Source organism: Lepidochelys olivacea (genome assembly GCF_965140295.1).
Source record: "Lepidochelys olivacea isolate rLepOli2 genome assembly, chromosome: 18".
NCBI lineage: Eukaryota > Metazoa > Chordata > Testudines > Cheloniidae > Lepidochelys > Lepidochelys olivacea.
In genome coordinates, this window is record NC_140428.1 from 18,102,986 (window position 1) to 18,117,557 (window position 14,572).

At 50.2% G+C, this 14,572-nt stretch overlaps 1 protein-coding gene across 1 annotated transcript; it reads left to right on the forward strand.

Moving 5' to 3' along the window:
* Nucleotides 1-6,538: 6,538 nt before the first annotated feature.
* KIAA2013 lies at nucleotides 6,539-13,061 on the forward strand. The gene is made up of 3 exons (XM_084651850.1): nucleotides 6,539-7,718; nucleotides 9,374-10,227; nucleotides 12,322-13,061. Exons 1-3 carry the CDS (start codon nucleotides 6,719-6,721, stop codon nucleotides 12,337-12,339), a joined length of 1,872 nt encoding a protein of 623 aa, XP_084507976.1. The 5' UTR covers nucleotides 6,539-6,718; the 3' UTR covers nucleotides 12,340-13,061.
* The last annotated feature ends 1,511 nt before the right edge of the window (nucleotides 13,062-14,572 follow it).

Sequence of the window (14,572 nt, forward strand, 5' to 3'; positions counted from 1 at the left end):
TTGGAACCAGAGCTACACAATCAAGCAGCAGCAGAGAGGACCAAAAAAAAAAAAAAAAGGCAAATACAGTACCGTACTGTAAACTACTAAAAAAAAGGAAAGCCACATGTTTCTTCAGCATAGTAAAGTTTCCAAGCTGTAGTAAGTCAATGTTCAGTTGTAAACTTTTGAAAGAGCCATAATGTTTTGTTCAGGGTTAGGTACATTTCAGAATTACAAACCACCTCCATTCCCCACCGAGTTTGTAACTCTGAGGTTCTACTGTATACAAATTGTTCCAGCACCCCTGCACATGGTTTGCACATTTGCAGACAGTAAGCATGAGAAAGTTGAAGCAGAAAAAGATTACACACAGCTTTGGAATTTGGGGATCATTATTAAATACTTTCCTTCCACCTGTCAGTTCACATTAGTTGCCTCTTACTAGCATAGTAAAAAATCTGTTACAATACTCACATAGATACGTGGTGTGCTTCATCCGCTACCATTTATCACTCATTTATCCTTTTGCTTACATTTATTTTTCTGTTTATCATTAAGAACCTGGTTAGTTCATCTTTAATTGTTTTGTTGTGCAAGCATTTCCCCCCCTTGAAGTCCTGCTTAGTTCTATAACAAGGCTATTTTATATGTTTGGTTTGACTTATTGGTGTAATAAAAATACATTAATTTAAAAGGATGAGGCGGGGGGTTCTGGTCATTTTTGTAAGGTACTGAATGTTGCGCCGAGTAAACCCATCTCTGATACTGACTTGCTGTGTGGCCTGGAGCAAGTTATTAAATATTATTTATTATTATTTATTATTTCTACTATTTATATTGCAGTAGAACCTAGAGCAGGAGTGGCCAAACTTACTGGCCCTCCGAGCCACGTACGACAATCTTCAGAAGTTCAAGAGCCGGGGCACATCTGCCAGGAGCCGGGGGTTGAGGCTGCTGAAGCCCCAAGCCCTGGCAGATGCGCCCTGCAGGGCTGAAGCCCCGGCAGGTGCGCCCTGCAGGGCTGAAGCCCCAAGCCCCTCCTCCTCGCAGGGCTGAATTGAACCCACTGACTGTATGTGAGGATAGGAAATCTGTCAGGGAAGAGGGAATAGCACTGGGTAGATCAACAGGGGAACTGGGGTATATGAAAGTCAGGGGCAGAGAACTGGAGATGGTAGAGCATGTGCACTGGGATAGAAAAAAGTGCAATAGTATCAGAGAGATGGGGAGTGCTTGACTGAAGACAGGGAGTAAGTATCAGGAAATGTACAGCATGTGTCAGGATCTTAGCATCAGAGTAATGGATCAGATGTTGGATGCTTCCTGATCACAAAGCTCACAGTTGTAAATCAGAGAAGAAACTCACTCAGTGATGTAGAATCCTGCGTCCCAAACCTGCTGTCTTTAGGCAGGCAAAACAAACTTGCAATCAAGTGGAATTTTAGTTCCCTATGGGCCTCTGCGGGGGAAACCTAAGGAAGCAAGATCTTGAAAGGGAAGAGAAAATATGAAGTGCATCAAAGATATCCCAGTGAGATGTAGGTCTATAGTTTTATAACTAGTTGGGGCATTCCATTTTGCTTCATGTAAGAATACTGGCAACCTTGACACCTCAACAAAGAGCCATAGATCTGATTTATTTGTGCAATCAAAGTAAATGCCTGATGTGTTTAAGTCACCTTTGATTCCAGTCCCTGACCTCAGAGTAGTGATTTTCTCAGTATAGTTGGGCAAACAGAAAAGTCTTCAGTATAAAACAATGCACCACAGCAGATAGCAATCTGATAGGCTATGGACTCTCCCTAGAAAACCTGCCTCTTCAAACGTGCCAGGTCTCATTCGTTTTATTTTAAAGGAAGATCCTTTCACTTGGGATTTGTTTAATTAGAGACAAGCCCGAACCAAAACGCTGGACTCAAATCCCAAGGCAACTCAAATCCATCAATGCCCCCCAACCTGTGTGTGACCTTTAGGTGCTACTGCAATATAAATACTGAATAAATATCTATGTAATAAGGCAGATCCAAACCCCAGATCTGGACACACCAAACATTGGGGAAGTTTGGATCTGGATTTCAAACTCCTACTGTCAGGGAAAGTTCAGATCCAATGTTTTGGCTGAGCCCTTTATATAGATTCAAATTTCAAATCTGTGAGTTCAGGTTTGGAGCCAGGTCTCAAGTTCAGATCCAGGTTTTGATTCAGCCCTTTATGTGGATTCAAACTGGATTCAGCTCCACATTTTCATCTCAGATTTTTGGAACAGGCCTGTCTGTCTCTCATTTTAAGTATTTCCATTCTAAAATGAGAGATTTCTAGGTGCATTTTAAACCTGAATTTGTCATTGTGTATAATCTCCCCTTATTGAAACTGTCCCAGCCTGGCAGCCTTGCTTGCATTCTGCAGCTATACCAACCATCCCAGTGATTGTATGTTTCTTTCCTGGTTCTCTGTTTGTCCTCTTTGCCCTCCTGCTGGAATTCGTCGCCTGTCTTTTTAAACAGCAGAAGCTGCCAGTGCAGATGTTCCAGTGAGTACGTGCAACACGTGCTTCATGTGAAGCATCAGCTTGCCAACGATTTAAAGAAACAGAACTCAGTTTTAATAGGTCCTCAACCAAATAAGTGGATACCCTGGAGGAAAAATCGTGGCCCTATTTAAATTAATCAGAGGGAGTTTTATCATTCACTTGAGGTACTGGGATTTCGCCCTCCATTTTTTTAAAAGATCACAGATGCCATAAAGTCAGTAATGTATTTACAAGGAGGAAGGCAAGAAACTTTTCTCCCCTCTTTCCCCTCACTAAACTGTCAGTTCTCTGGCTCTAAATAGTTAATTTCCCACCCAGTGAACACCTTTCCTACCCCACTTCTGCTCATTATATTTCTCTGTGATTTGTACTGTCATTTGAAAACTATAGGGCAAAGCACAATTTGCATTGGCTTGGTCTGTAGATTTCAGTCCCAGCATAAAGCTTGTTTTTTCCATTCACTATACAGCATGGGCAAATATTTAAACCTAACAGAAGAGACCCCAGCTTTTTCTCCTTAATCTTACAGGCTGTGCTGGGATAACAGGAATAAAATGTAATTAACAACTTGTATTATGAGAAAAAAATTGGTTTAGTCCGTAAAGTCAGCAGATTTAAGGAGGCAAAATATAATTCCTTACATTGAAATGTGGCCATGAATCCTTGGCTGATACTACAGGTACCATGAAATCGTCACATGGCCAAGAATTTGGTTTGAACAAAAGACAGTATCTTCAGCCGTACAGCACCCTCCGTGTTGGGGTACTGATTCAATACTGACTCTAAATCATTGACACCACTTCCTGCAGCCACTAGTCGTTCTCTGGGGTAGTCTCATCCAAGTAACAACTAATCCTCAGAAAAGAACTGTCTGGCCAACTTTAATTTTATAAGCAAAATCATTCTTTTTGCCTTGAGACTGGTGTAAAATCTGCAGAAACTACAGAAATGTATTTATAGAGCAACTTAAAATCAAATGAATGAGATTTAAGTGGCTCATTTGAGCCAGCTGCTTAAATATCGTATTTCAGACCAACGTGATGCTACGTGGTTGAGATCTAGACAGTCTGAAAAGAGAGATTTATAATAAGAAGCTGGTGGTATTCCAGCAGGGCTGCTCTAGGTGATGCTCTCTCTACAGTGCAGTAACAGTACCCACTTTATATTATAAGAAACCCATTGCCAAGTCAGGCTGGTTTTTAAATCAGACTCTGGAAGGCTGCCTGATTTTGGTATGTGTCTGTCAAGTGGTAGCCAAAGAGCAGAAAAGCTTTTATGAATTACTAATGATCCAATGCAACGGATGGAATTGCTCTGTGTGGATCTTGCATATTCCCTTAGCAGAGACTTGAAACAAGCCCCTGATACAGTAGGGTCTACACTGTGCTGGAAGTTGCTCTTTGCATACCTTGACTAGAGGTGATTCCACATTTTAAACAAATTTGAGATTCAGGAAGTGGGGGAAGGAGAGCAAGAATGAAATTCAAGCGTCCTTCAGCTACACTGAGAGAGTAAAGTTGAGGGGTACATCTCCCCTTGCCACTCCAGTGGTTGCATCTATGTCTGACACTTTATCATGTGAGTGTATTTGGAACATATCACCCTATTGTAACCAGAAATAGAACAAGACAAATTAGAACTTTAAAGAGTTTCTGACTGCCCAGTTGTGCCACACTGGGGTTCAAAGCACATCTCCAAAGAGGAGAATATCTACTCTTCATTTTATCTCTGTCACTTTCTGTTTGACCTCTGCCAACACCAGAACAGTAACAGCTAGAGAGCTCTGCCTGATTGCTGGGAAGAGAAATCTAACAAGGAAGTCACAGCTGGGGGCAACAAGCACAGGAGTTAGATTCTCAGAAAGAACTGATTTCAGAACAACTTTTAACCTGTAACTAATCATGGACTTCCTTGGACACATATAACCTAGCAAGGCCACAGAGCTCTGGTACTGCCTGCAGATAGCTGGAGACGAGTCCACAGAGACACACACCTCGATCTAACATTGGTCCCAGCAGACCCAGTCTGGCACTGCCCCCACCCTCCCATCAGCATCTCAGGAGCTCGCCACAGTCAGCACAGAGCCTAACACTGCTCTGTCTACACACACACCCAGCCTGGCACTTCCTCCGCCCCCAGCGCGCCCCCAGCCTGGCACCGCCCCCAGCCCCCCCAGCGCGCTCCCAGCCTGGCACCGCCCCCAGCCCCCCCAGCGCGCCCCCAGCCTGGCCCCGCCCCCGCCCCCAGCGCGCACCCAGCCTGGCCCCGCCCCCAGCGCGCACGCAGCCTGGCACCGCCCCCAGCGCGCCCCCAGCGCGCTCCCAGCCTGGCACCGCCCCCGCCCCCCCACAGCACACCCAGCCTGGCACCGCCCCCAGCGCGCCCCCAGCCTGGCACCGCCCCCGCCCCCCCACAGCACACCCAGCCTGGCACCGCCCCCAGCGCGCACCCAGCCTGGCACCGCCCCCAGCCCCCCCAGCGCGCCCCCAGCCTTGCCCCGCCTCCGCCCCCAGCGCGCCCCCAGCCTGGCACCGCCCCCGCCCCCCGACAGCACACCCAGCCTGGCACCGCCCCCGCCCCCAGCGCGGCACCGCCCCCGGCCCCAGCGCGCACCCAGCCTGGCACCGCCCCTGGCCCCAGCGCGCACCCAGCCTGGCACCGCCCCCGCCCCCAGCGCGCCCCCAGCCTGGCACCGCCCCCGCCCCCAGCGCGCCCCCAGCCTGGCACCGCCCCTGGCCCCAGCGCGCACCCAGCCTGGCACCGCTTCCGCCCCCCCACAGCACACCCAGCCTGGCCCCGCCCCCAGCGCGCCCCCAGCCTGGCACCGCCCCCGCCCCCCCACAGCACACCCAGCCTGGCACTGCCCCCGCCCCCCAGCGCGCCCCCAGCCTGGCACCGCCCCCAGCCCCCCAGCGCGCCCCCAGCCTGGCCCCGCCCCCGCCCCCAGAGCGCACCCAGCCTGGCATCGCCCCCGCCCCCCGACAGAACACCCAGCCTGGCACCGCCCCCGCCCCCAGCGCGCCCCCAGCCTGGCCCCGCCCCCAGCCCCCCAGCGCGCCCCCAGCCTGGCACCGCCCCCGCCCCCAGCGCGCCCCCAGCCTGGCACCGCCCCCAGCGCGCACCCAGCCTGGCACCGCCCCCAGCCTGGCACCGCCCCCAGCCCCCCCAGCGCGCCCCCAGCCTGGCACCGCCCCTGGCCCCAGCGCGCACCCAGCCTGGCACCGCCTCCGCCCCCCCACAGCACACCCAGCCTGGCACCGCCCCCAGCGCGCCCCCAGCCTGGCACCGCCCCCAGCCCCCCCAGCGCGCCCCCAGCCTGGCACCGCCCCTGGCCCCAGCGCGCACCCAGCCTGGCACCGCCTCCGCCCCCCCACAGCACACCCAGCCTGGCACCGCCCCCAGCGCGCCCCCAGCCTGGCACCGCCCCCAGCCCCCCCAGCGCGCCCCCAGCCTGGCACCGCCCCTGGCCCCAGCGCGCACCCAGCCTGGCACCGCCTCCGCCCCCCACAGCACACCCAGCCTGGCACCGCCCCCAGCCTGGCCCCGCCCCCAGCGCGCCCCCAGCCTGGCACCGCCCCCGCCCCCCCACAGCACACCCAGCCTGGCCCCGCCCCCAGCGCGCCCCCAGCCTGGCCCCGCCCCCGCCCCCCCACAGCACACCCAGCCTGGCACTGCCCCCGCCCCCAGCGCGCCCCCAGCCTGGCCCCGCCCCCGCCCCCAGCGCGCCCCCAGCGCGCCCCCAGCCTGGCCCCGCCCCTGGCCCCAGCGCGCCCCCAGCCTGGCCCCGCCCCCAGCGCGCCCCCAGCCTGGCACCGCCCCCGCCCCCAGCGCGCCCCCAGCGCGCCCCCAGCCTGGCACCGCCCCTGGCCCCAGCGCGCCCCCAGCCTGGCCCCGCCCCCAGCGCGCCCCCAGCCTGGCACCGCCCCCGCCCCCAGCGCGCCCCCAGCTTGGCACCGAACCCTCCACCTTCCCCGGGCCCCTAAGGGTTAAGCCCGCCTTGTCTGTCGTAAAGTGTCGTGCTCCGGGTCGGGCTCCGCTTTCCGGCTGCGGGGGCGCTCGGTTTGCGGCAGGTCGGGCAGGCGCGGGCGGAAGCGCGGCTCGGGTGCGGGCCGGGCGGAGGGAGGCGCGCAGGCCGGGGATGAGGGCCCCCCCGCGGGGCGGCTGGTAGCTCCAGGCCGCGGGCGACTCCAGGCCCCCCCGCCCCCCATGTGGCTGCAGCAGCGGCTGAAGGGCTTCCCGGGGCTGCTCTCCAGCAGCTGGGCCCGGCGCCTCCTGGCCCTGCTCGGCTTCCTGCTCGTGGCCTACTGGTACCTGGGGGGCGCCCGGCCGCGCCTGCCCTGGGGCGCCGGGGAGCCGCGCGGCGGGGAGGCCGGGCTCTGCCTCCAGGCCGAGACGCGGGCCTGGCCGGGGCTGGAGGAGCGCGGCGATGCCCTGAGGCTGCGCCTCCCCGGCGACGGCGCCCCGGAGGCTGCGGGGGGGCACCCGGCCCTAGTGGGCAACGGCTTCCTGCTGCTGGACGTCGCCGCCAACCGGCTCTGGGTGTCCGCCGGGGCCTCCGCGGCCGGCCCGGCCCACGCCACCGACTACCCGGCGCTGGTGCAGCTCAAGGCGGTGAGCGGGCAGGCTGAGGCCCGGGCCGCGGCGGTGGTGCTGCGGGACGGGGCGGTGCGGCGGGTGCGGTGCGTCCCGAGCGGGCAGGGGCCGGCCGCAGCCCAAGCCCCCGCCCGCGACTGCGGGACGGTCCGGGAGGAGCTGCTGGCCCACCGCAGCCGGCCCCACCTCTACCTGCAGCGGATCCACATCGCCAACCCCACCGAGAGGGTCATCGCCTTCGAGGCCTCCACCCCTTCCTCCCCCTCCTCTGCCCTGGGAGCCAAGTTCATCACCAGCCTGGAGAAGGTGGGGGACCGGCAGTTCCTGTTCTCCTCCGGCCGGGTGCTCCTTGCTAGCAGCTCCAAGGTGGTGCTGGTGGTGGTGGCTGCCAAGAAACTGGTGACCCGGGTGCAGGTGGCACCCAAGTCTCATTTCCATGAGACAGTGCTGTCCGTTGTATACACCTCAGAGCCCATAGAGCCCTCCAGCCTGGAGGAAACCTTCAGCAAGCTGAGGGAGTTGGCTAAGAAGGAGATGCTGGAGGTGATGCAGATGGGGGTTGAGGAGCTGTTCCAGGAGCACCAGCAGACTTGGTCTGATTTGTTTATTTCAGGTAAGGAGAGCTAGGTTCACTTGAAAACCAAGTAGCGAGAGCACCCCATTGCATTAACAGGTGAGCTCCACTCACAACGTTCTGGTCACTTATGAAGCATTTCAGCTCATGTGAAATTTCATCCTTCCTCTGAGATGGTTAGAGGGACAGTAGGGATGTCTCAGGTTGTTAATAACCTAATGCTTTTTGCTCAAAGCACTTCAAAGGTAGCTAAATATTATTAGATAAAGAAACAAAGGTTAAGGAGAGAACTTTAAGAAGTGGCTTCTGATTTCTAGTCCCTGCTCTAGATCTGCCACTGGCTTGCTGTGTAATCTGAGGCAAATCAGAGGCCAAAACTAAGTAGCCTCTGATCCTGGCTGCCCAATCTGAGAAACCTTAGTCTAGTTTTTCAGAAGTTCTTAACTTCAGTTAAAGTTGTGGGTGCTAATGGGACCGGCAGCAGCTGAATACTAAGACAGTCTCACTGAATAGGCCCGGAAGAGACCTTGAGAGGTCATCTCATCTAGCCCTGTGTGCTGAGACAGAACCAAATATACCTAGACCATCCCTGACAAGTGTTTGTCTAACCCATTCTTGAAAACTTCCAACGATGGGATTCCACAATTTCCCCGAAAGCCTATTCCAGTACTTAAATACCCTTAAAATTAGAAAGTTTTTCCTAATATTTAACCTAAGTCTTTCTGGCTGCAGATTAAGCCCATTACTTCTTGTCCTACCTTAAATGGACATGGAGAACAATTGATCACTGTCCTTTTTATAACAGGCCTTAACATATCTGAAGATTTATCAAGTCTTCTCTCCCCCCGCCCAAGGCTAAACATACCCATTTTTAACCTTTTCTCAGAGGTAATCTATTGTTACAGGCTGGAAATCAATTCTAGGGATCAGTAGGATGAGACTACAAAGTACCTCATAAATCTGGTAAATTACAGTTTGTAAAGCTTTTCAAAAAGCATGGAAAATCCAACTACATTAATAAGGAAGTTAGTCACCGTTACACATACATCCACAGGGTCTCAGAGCAGCAGAAGTTCTATTAACATAACTAGAGAGAATTCAACTATAGACATGCTTAACCAAGAGCTCCTTGGTTTCTCCAGGAATAATGTAATAGTCCTGTACTTGCTTTAGACTGGGTAGGGTTGGTTAACACTAAGTTAATGTCAGTTATGTGAGTGTACTGGAACTGAAGTAGCCTTGATGGGTCCCTATGTGTTATACATGTGTACAATTCTACGGAAAGGGAGTCTGTAAGTCTTCCTTCACAGGATATATATCTTGCCCATTAAAATTTCCTCTGGGCTGAAACTTAGTACAAGGTGTCCACATAGCAATTTTTTTTAAAAAAAAAGAGAAAAATGCAACTTTTCCTGTTTTGATTTATAATAAATGGGACATGATCAGGTCCCTAATTTGTTCCATTCACTTCAGTGTTTTCAAAACAAGTTAAAATGGAAGATACCAGAGTAAGAAATGGCTGAGCACTGGCAGCCAAGCGTGAGCTTTTGCACTCAGTTCCTTGTCACCCTCACACCAACATCTGTGTAGCTGTTGGCACCAGTGTCTGCAAATCTGAACTTCCTGTTTTCTCTATTTAAACACTTGTTGACAGACAGGTGTGACATTGAGTGATTTTTTTTCCTATATTGCAGGGGTCGAAATGAGAAAGATTACAGATTCCCACACACCATCCAGCAAGACTGTCAATATGACTCTCTACTATGTCCTATCTTGCATGCCAGCTCCTCTACTGGATCCACTCATTGGTGGTGAGGACAGAGAAAAAATGGAAGCCAACTTGAAATATGCTGACCACTGCTTCAGTGGCCATGCAACCATGCATGCAGAGAACCTGTGGCCCGAGAAGCTGTCCAGTGTTCCTCAGATTCTGCAGCTCTCAGACTTGTGGAAGCTGACTCTCCAGAAGCGGGGATGCAAGAGCCTGGTGGCAGCTGGGGTCCATGGACTCATGCAGGGGATGGTGCTCAGCTTTGGAGGTCTGCAGTTCACAGAAAACCATCTCCAGTTTCAGGCTGACCCTGATGTGCTTCACAACAGCTATTCCCTGCGTGGGATCCACTATAACAAAGACCTGATTAATCTGGCTGTTTTGCTGGATGCTGAAGGAAAGCCCTTCCTGCATGTGTCTGTGAAGTTCCAGGACAAGCCAGTTAGGCTGTATGCCTGCGAGGCGGGCTGCTTGAATGAGCCTGTGGAGTTGACATCTGAGCTGCGGGGTCACACCTTCCCTGTCATGGTGACTCAGCCTATCACACCATTACTTTATATATCTACAGACCTGACCCATCTGCAGGACTTGAGACACACGCTACATCTGAAAGCTATCCTGGCCCATGAGGAGCACATGGCCAAGCAGTACCCAGGTTTACCATTCCTGTTCTGGTTCAGTGTGGCCTCGTTAATCACACTCTTCCACCTGTTTCTGTTCAAACTCATCTACAATGAATACTGTGGGCCAGGAGCCAAGCCACTCTTCAGGAGTAAGGTATAAAGCTGCCACTGTCCGCTGCTTTCTTGGGAGCCAAGTGATCAGCCTGGTTTTCTGTCAGCTGTTGTTAGGGAGGTTCTCTCTGGTTGTGAAAGGGTTTTGAATCTGTCTTGAAGATTCACATGCACACTTGTCCCGGAAAGGTGACTCTTCTGGCAAGACAGTAGGATTAGGTCAGGGAGACTGCAAGACTCAACCATTAGCAAAATAAATCCATTGTTATTCCTTGTAAAACCCTTTGGATGGCTACTATTTAAAGCAGACCCCCTCTTTCACTGCAGAAACTTAGAGGTTTGTTTGTATTAACACCACCGTTGCAGCAGTGACACCATATGGGGTTTGTCATGCAGTTATACAGTCGTGGAATGCTAGTGACAAAGCTGCTTGCTTTTTCCATGGAGTACTCTTATCCCCACTGTTGTGTGGGCATTGCTTGCACCCTTGTCTGCTGTGAGTGAATTGTATAATATGGAAATTCACACACACGTGCAAGCTCCCGCCCTAGTCCAGATGCTTATTTGTTGGGTCTGTGGATAAATATTCTAGACTTGTAGTCACTGCGTGGTTCTCACTGAATGTCACCTTTACCAGCCTCAGTTTGGAGACGTACAAAACCAATATTTGTTCTCCTGCTATTTAGACTAAATATAGAGCCATCCTGAAGGCAGGACAGAGTGTTCTTTTCTGAAAGCTGGGGATTTGGGCCCCAAGATTTTTTGCACCTCCCAGCTGCATAAGGGCTTTGAGTACTTGGTTTACTACGGTACCTTAAGATTAGTAGCCAGGGTGACTTGGCATAGTCAAGGGCAAGAGTGGAAGAGATGTACTTGGTACAGAACAGGGACTAGGAAACATTCTCCTGCTCTTAGTGCCAATATTTTCTAGTTGCACCTTACTGGCCTGGAAGGGAAAATGAAAAATTAGACTGACTTGCTGTGTGAGCCAAGTGCGTTGTTCAAAACCTCCTCTCTTTAAGATCAATTTTAAGACTTAACTGCAGAATTGTTGTGTGTGTTTATTAATAAACAGTCACCAAATAGAGACGTGCTCAGGGGAAACATTCTGGCTTCAGGTTTCACAGTAACAGCCGCGTTAGTCTGTATTCGCAAAAAGAAAAGGAGTACTTGTGGCACCTTAGAGACTAACCAATTTATTTGAGCATAAGCTTTCGTGATGCATCCGATGAAGTGAGCTGTAGCTCACAAAAGCTTATGCTCAAATAAATTGGTTAGTCTCTAAGGTGCCACAAGTACTCCTTTTCATTCTGGCTTCAGATTGTCTTATTTTTCTAAATCAGAAAAGCAAATTAAATGAAGGTTAGCTGAGGCTGGACTAGACACTGGACTTAGGTTAATGTTCACAAAATAAGAGGGGGTTAGAGATGGACTTTCAAGGAGATTCTCTCCTCTCTCATATGCAAGTAACTTCCTGGCTCCCTGACTGCTGTTGGGAGACTGATCCTGAGTGGTGCTGAACACGTGCATTTCTGTGAGGTCATTGGGCGTTGAAGGTTCTCCAGCACTTGTGGCTAGACTCCGGCTAGACATAGGAAGATCACAGAAATCTGCAGACAGTTGCATGATCTCCCTGAGATCATGATCAAAATATTAATGCAAAGGGAAAAGTGCTCAGGAAGTCATTTGTATTGTGGTGTGTGGCTATTGCATCCTGGAACTCAACCTGTCTCATGACCCTTATTCACTGCTGTCTATATCTCTCTGCCTTTGCTACTGAAGGATTGGGGAGACTCACCTTCTGCCTTTTACATAATGGATTGTGTTCACCATTACAGCTTATTAGCACTGACACTATCCATTGAATTAGAGAAACTGCACAGCCATAGACTTGGAGCTGAGTAAGCATCTGTTTCTTGCATTGGTGCTCTTTGCTTTGCAAGGAGTCGTGCAACGTCCAGCAGATTAGCTCATTCAATGTCTTGGGCTGTAGCCAGCTACAATGAAGATGGTACAGAGCCTGTGTGGTCTAATGACAGCTCCGTGCCACAGACGGGGGTGAAGTGAAATCTGTTGCTGAAATATAAGGTTTCTGTAGCTGTAAGCAAGATAACACCTTGTTTTATTAATTGCACAGGAAGATCCCAGTGTCTGAGCAAGTGAACTAACAGTCCTGCTTTCAGCCTCCATTTGCACAAGACACCTAGTGCCCGACAGTTCTGCGGCTGAGAACAAGGACCTTCTGAAAGCAACAACCCTTTTGTGCCTTGTTAGAGGGGAATCCGTGACTTCGAAAGTTTATGGTGATTCAAAGGTTTACACTAGAAGCTCATGTATCACTGGGGTGTCTTTTTCTGTGTAACGTGTTCAGTTCTGTAAGATTAATCCACGTGGTGAGGAATACTTGAAAATGAGTCCTTTGATTCTTTTTAACTTTACAGGAAAATAAAGAATGAGCGTTCCCTTCAGAGTTAACCTAACTAGAAAATTCTTTAATTCAATGTCACTTCTCCTTTCTAGAATGCATTTTAATTTATTGCACTGCGGGGTAGGGGTGGGACAGGGGTGGGACAGGATGTTAATTTTGCATTCAACTGTATAGCAAACACCCACTTAAACTGTACATATAAGTGCTGGTGTAACAAGTTTAGCTCAGCCTCTGATTGTAGAGTGCAAAATAATCAGTTTAATGAAGCGATTACTGGGTTATATTTGGAAATGCTGACCTGCCAATTTTCTGTTCTGAGCATAATATTGAGACTTTGTGCATTGGTATGTTCTGGCTTCTGGGGAGGCATCCTACTTTATAGTGATTTGAAGATTGTTTGGTTTTAAAATTCCAAAGCGGTTGTTTTTAAATAAATACCTTTCAGTCTACACATGTTATGGTTCACTTTTTCCATAGGTTCAAAAGAAAAAGCAGCACCTTTTGGAAATGGAGTGCCAGCAGCTCTAGTTACAGTCAGAACCAAGGACGCTATTGAAGTGGGTTTGGATTTAAGGGGGAAAATAATTAAATAGGGAAAAATGGTGGGTAAAGGGCCAAGAACTCCAAACATTCTCTAAATCACGGGTCAAAGTAAAATTTTGCACACCCAATAGCTAGACGTTGAGAAACTTATTTCCAGGCCATGACCTTTTTAGAAAGAACAAAAGATGCTATTCCTCAGTACTTTGAGAAGCAGAAAACAGACCGTACAACTTCAGCCTTGCCCAGTATATTCCACATAGAATGGGGGGAGAAGGAACCAGGTCTTAAGACAAACTTGTTTTTTCTGTGCTTTCCCTGCTATGCTATAGGCCAAAAAAGGATCCCTTGAACCCACCCCTGAAGACTTGTCCCTTAAAGCAGTAATATTTACTCATTTTATATTTTAAGGTTGAGATTTTCAAGCAGCCTAGGGGATTTAAACATCTTCCATTAATTTTAAATGTCTAGATACGCTAGACTATCTGGGAAGTCTTAACCTGTGTTTTAAAGTCAATATTTTAAACTGAACTCTCAGAAAATATGTTGTAGGGAAATGCCACACTAATGAGATCTGATCCTGTGGTATTTCTACCATCCACTAAAACAGTACTAGTTTAGTTATGTGAAACAGGGTCATGTCTATGGTGTCAGTAAAAGTTTCCTCAGTTATCCAAACTTATTCAGTGCTCCGGCTGCCATTTAGATGATTGAGAAGACCTGCTTAGTATACCCCCCCTGCAAAAAAAAATTCCTCAAGGCAGAGTTTGCAAAACCTGTCAGGGCAATAGTCAGTGCCAGAAAAGAGAATAAGAGCAGTGTATTTACTCGCAGTAAGCTAATACCACACCAGAGACTACTGCTTCTGGAAAAACTTTTTCTGTAACAGGATTTTATCTGAAGGACTGATCAATGGTTTATCGGTTCAGCCGCAGCACCTTGTATCTTATTTCCCTGCACAGTATTGAAGAGAACATGATGTGTCTGAATTATGAGGAAAGTAGACTCCTACTTCTTTACTACTTAAAGATCAGGGCAGTTCATGGTCAGGGGTTTCTCAGTGTTAATGTCAGTACTTTGTTCTAGAAACTAAGCCCAAGGCTAGTAACTGCCAAGGAATTTCTGATGAGAATAAGTGACCTGTCTTCAGAGCTGTCTCCAAGTAATAAAATGAGGTGTTTGTAACACTGGGAAGAAACACATTACCAGTTCTTCTAAGGTAGATGGCAGCAGCAGACCGAGCATGCTCAGTAGTTACAGACAGGGCTGCTAAGGTTGCCCAACACGTTCCATTCTAAGACCCTGTTTACAATTACTAATAACAGCTTTGCCAAACTTTTAGCATTCAAGTTGAAATTTTCCATGCTGCATGTTGCCTCGGGGGGAGGGGGAGGGAAATGTTTCTGAGAATGAAAGTAGG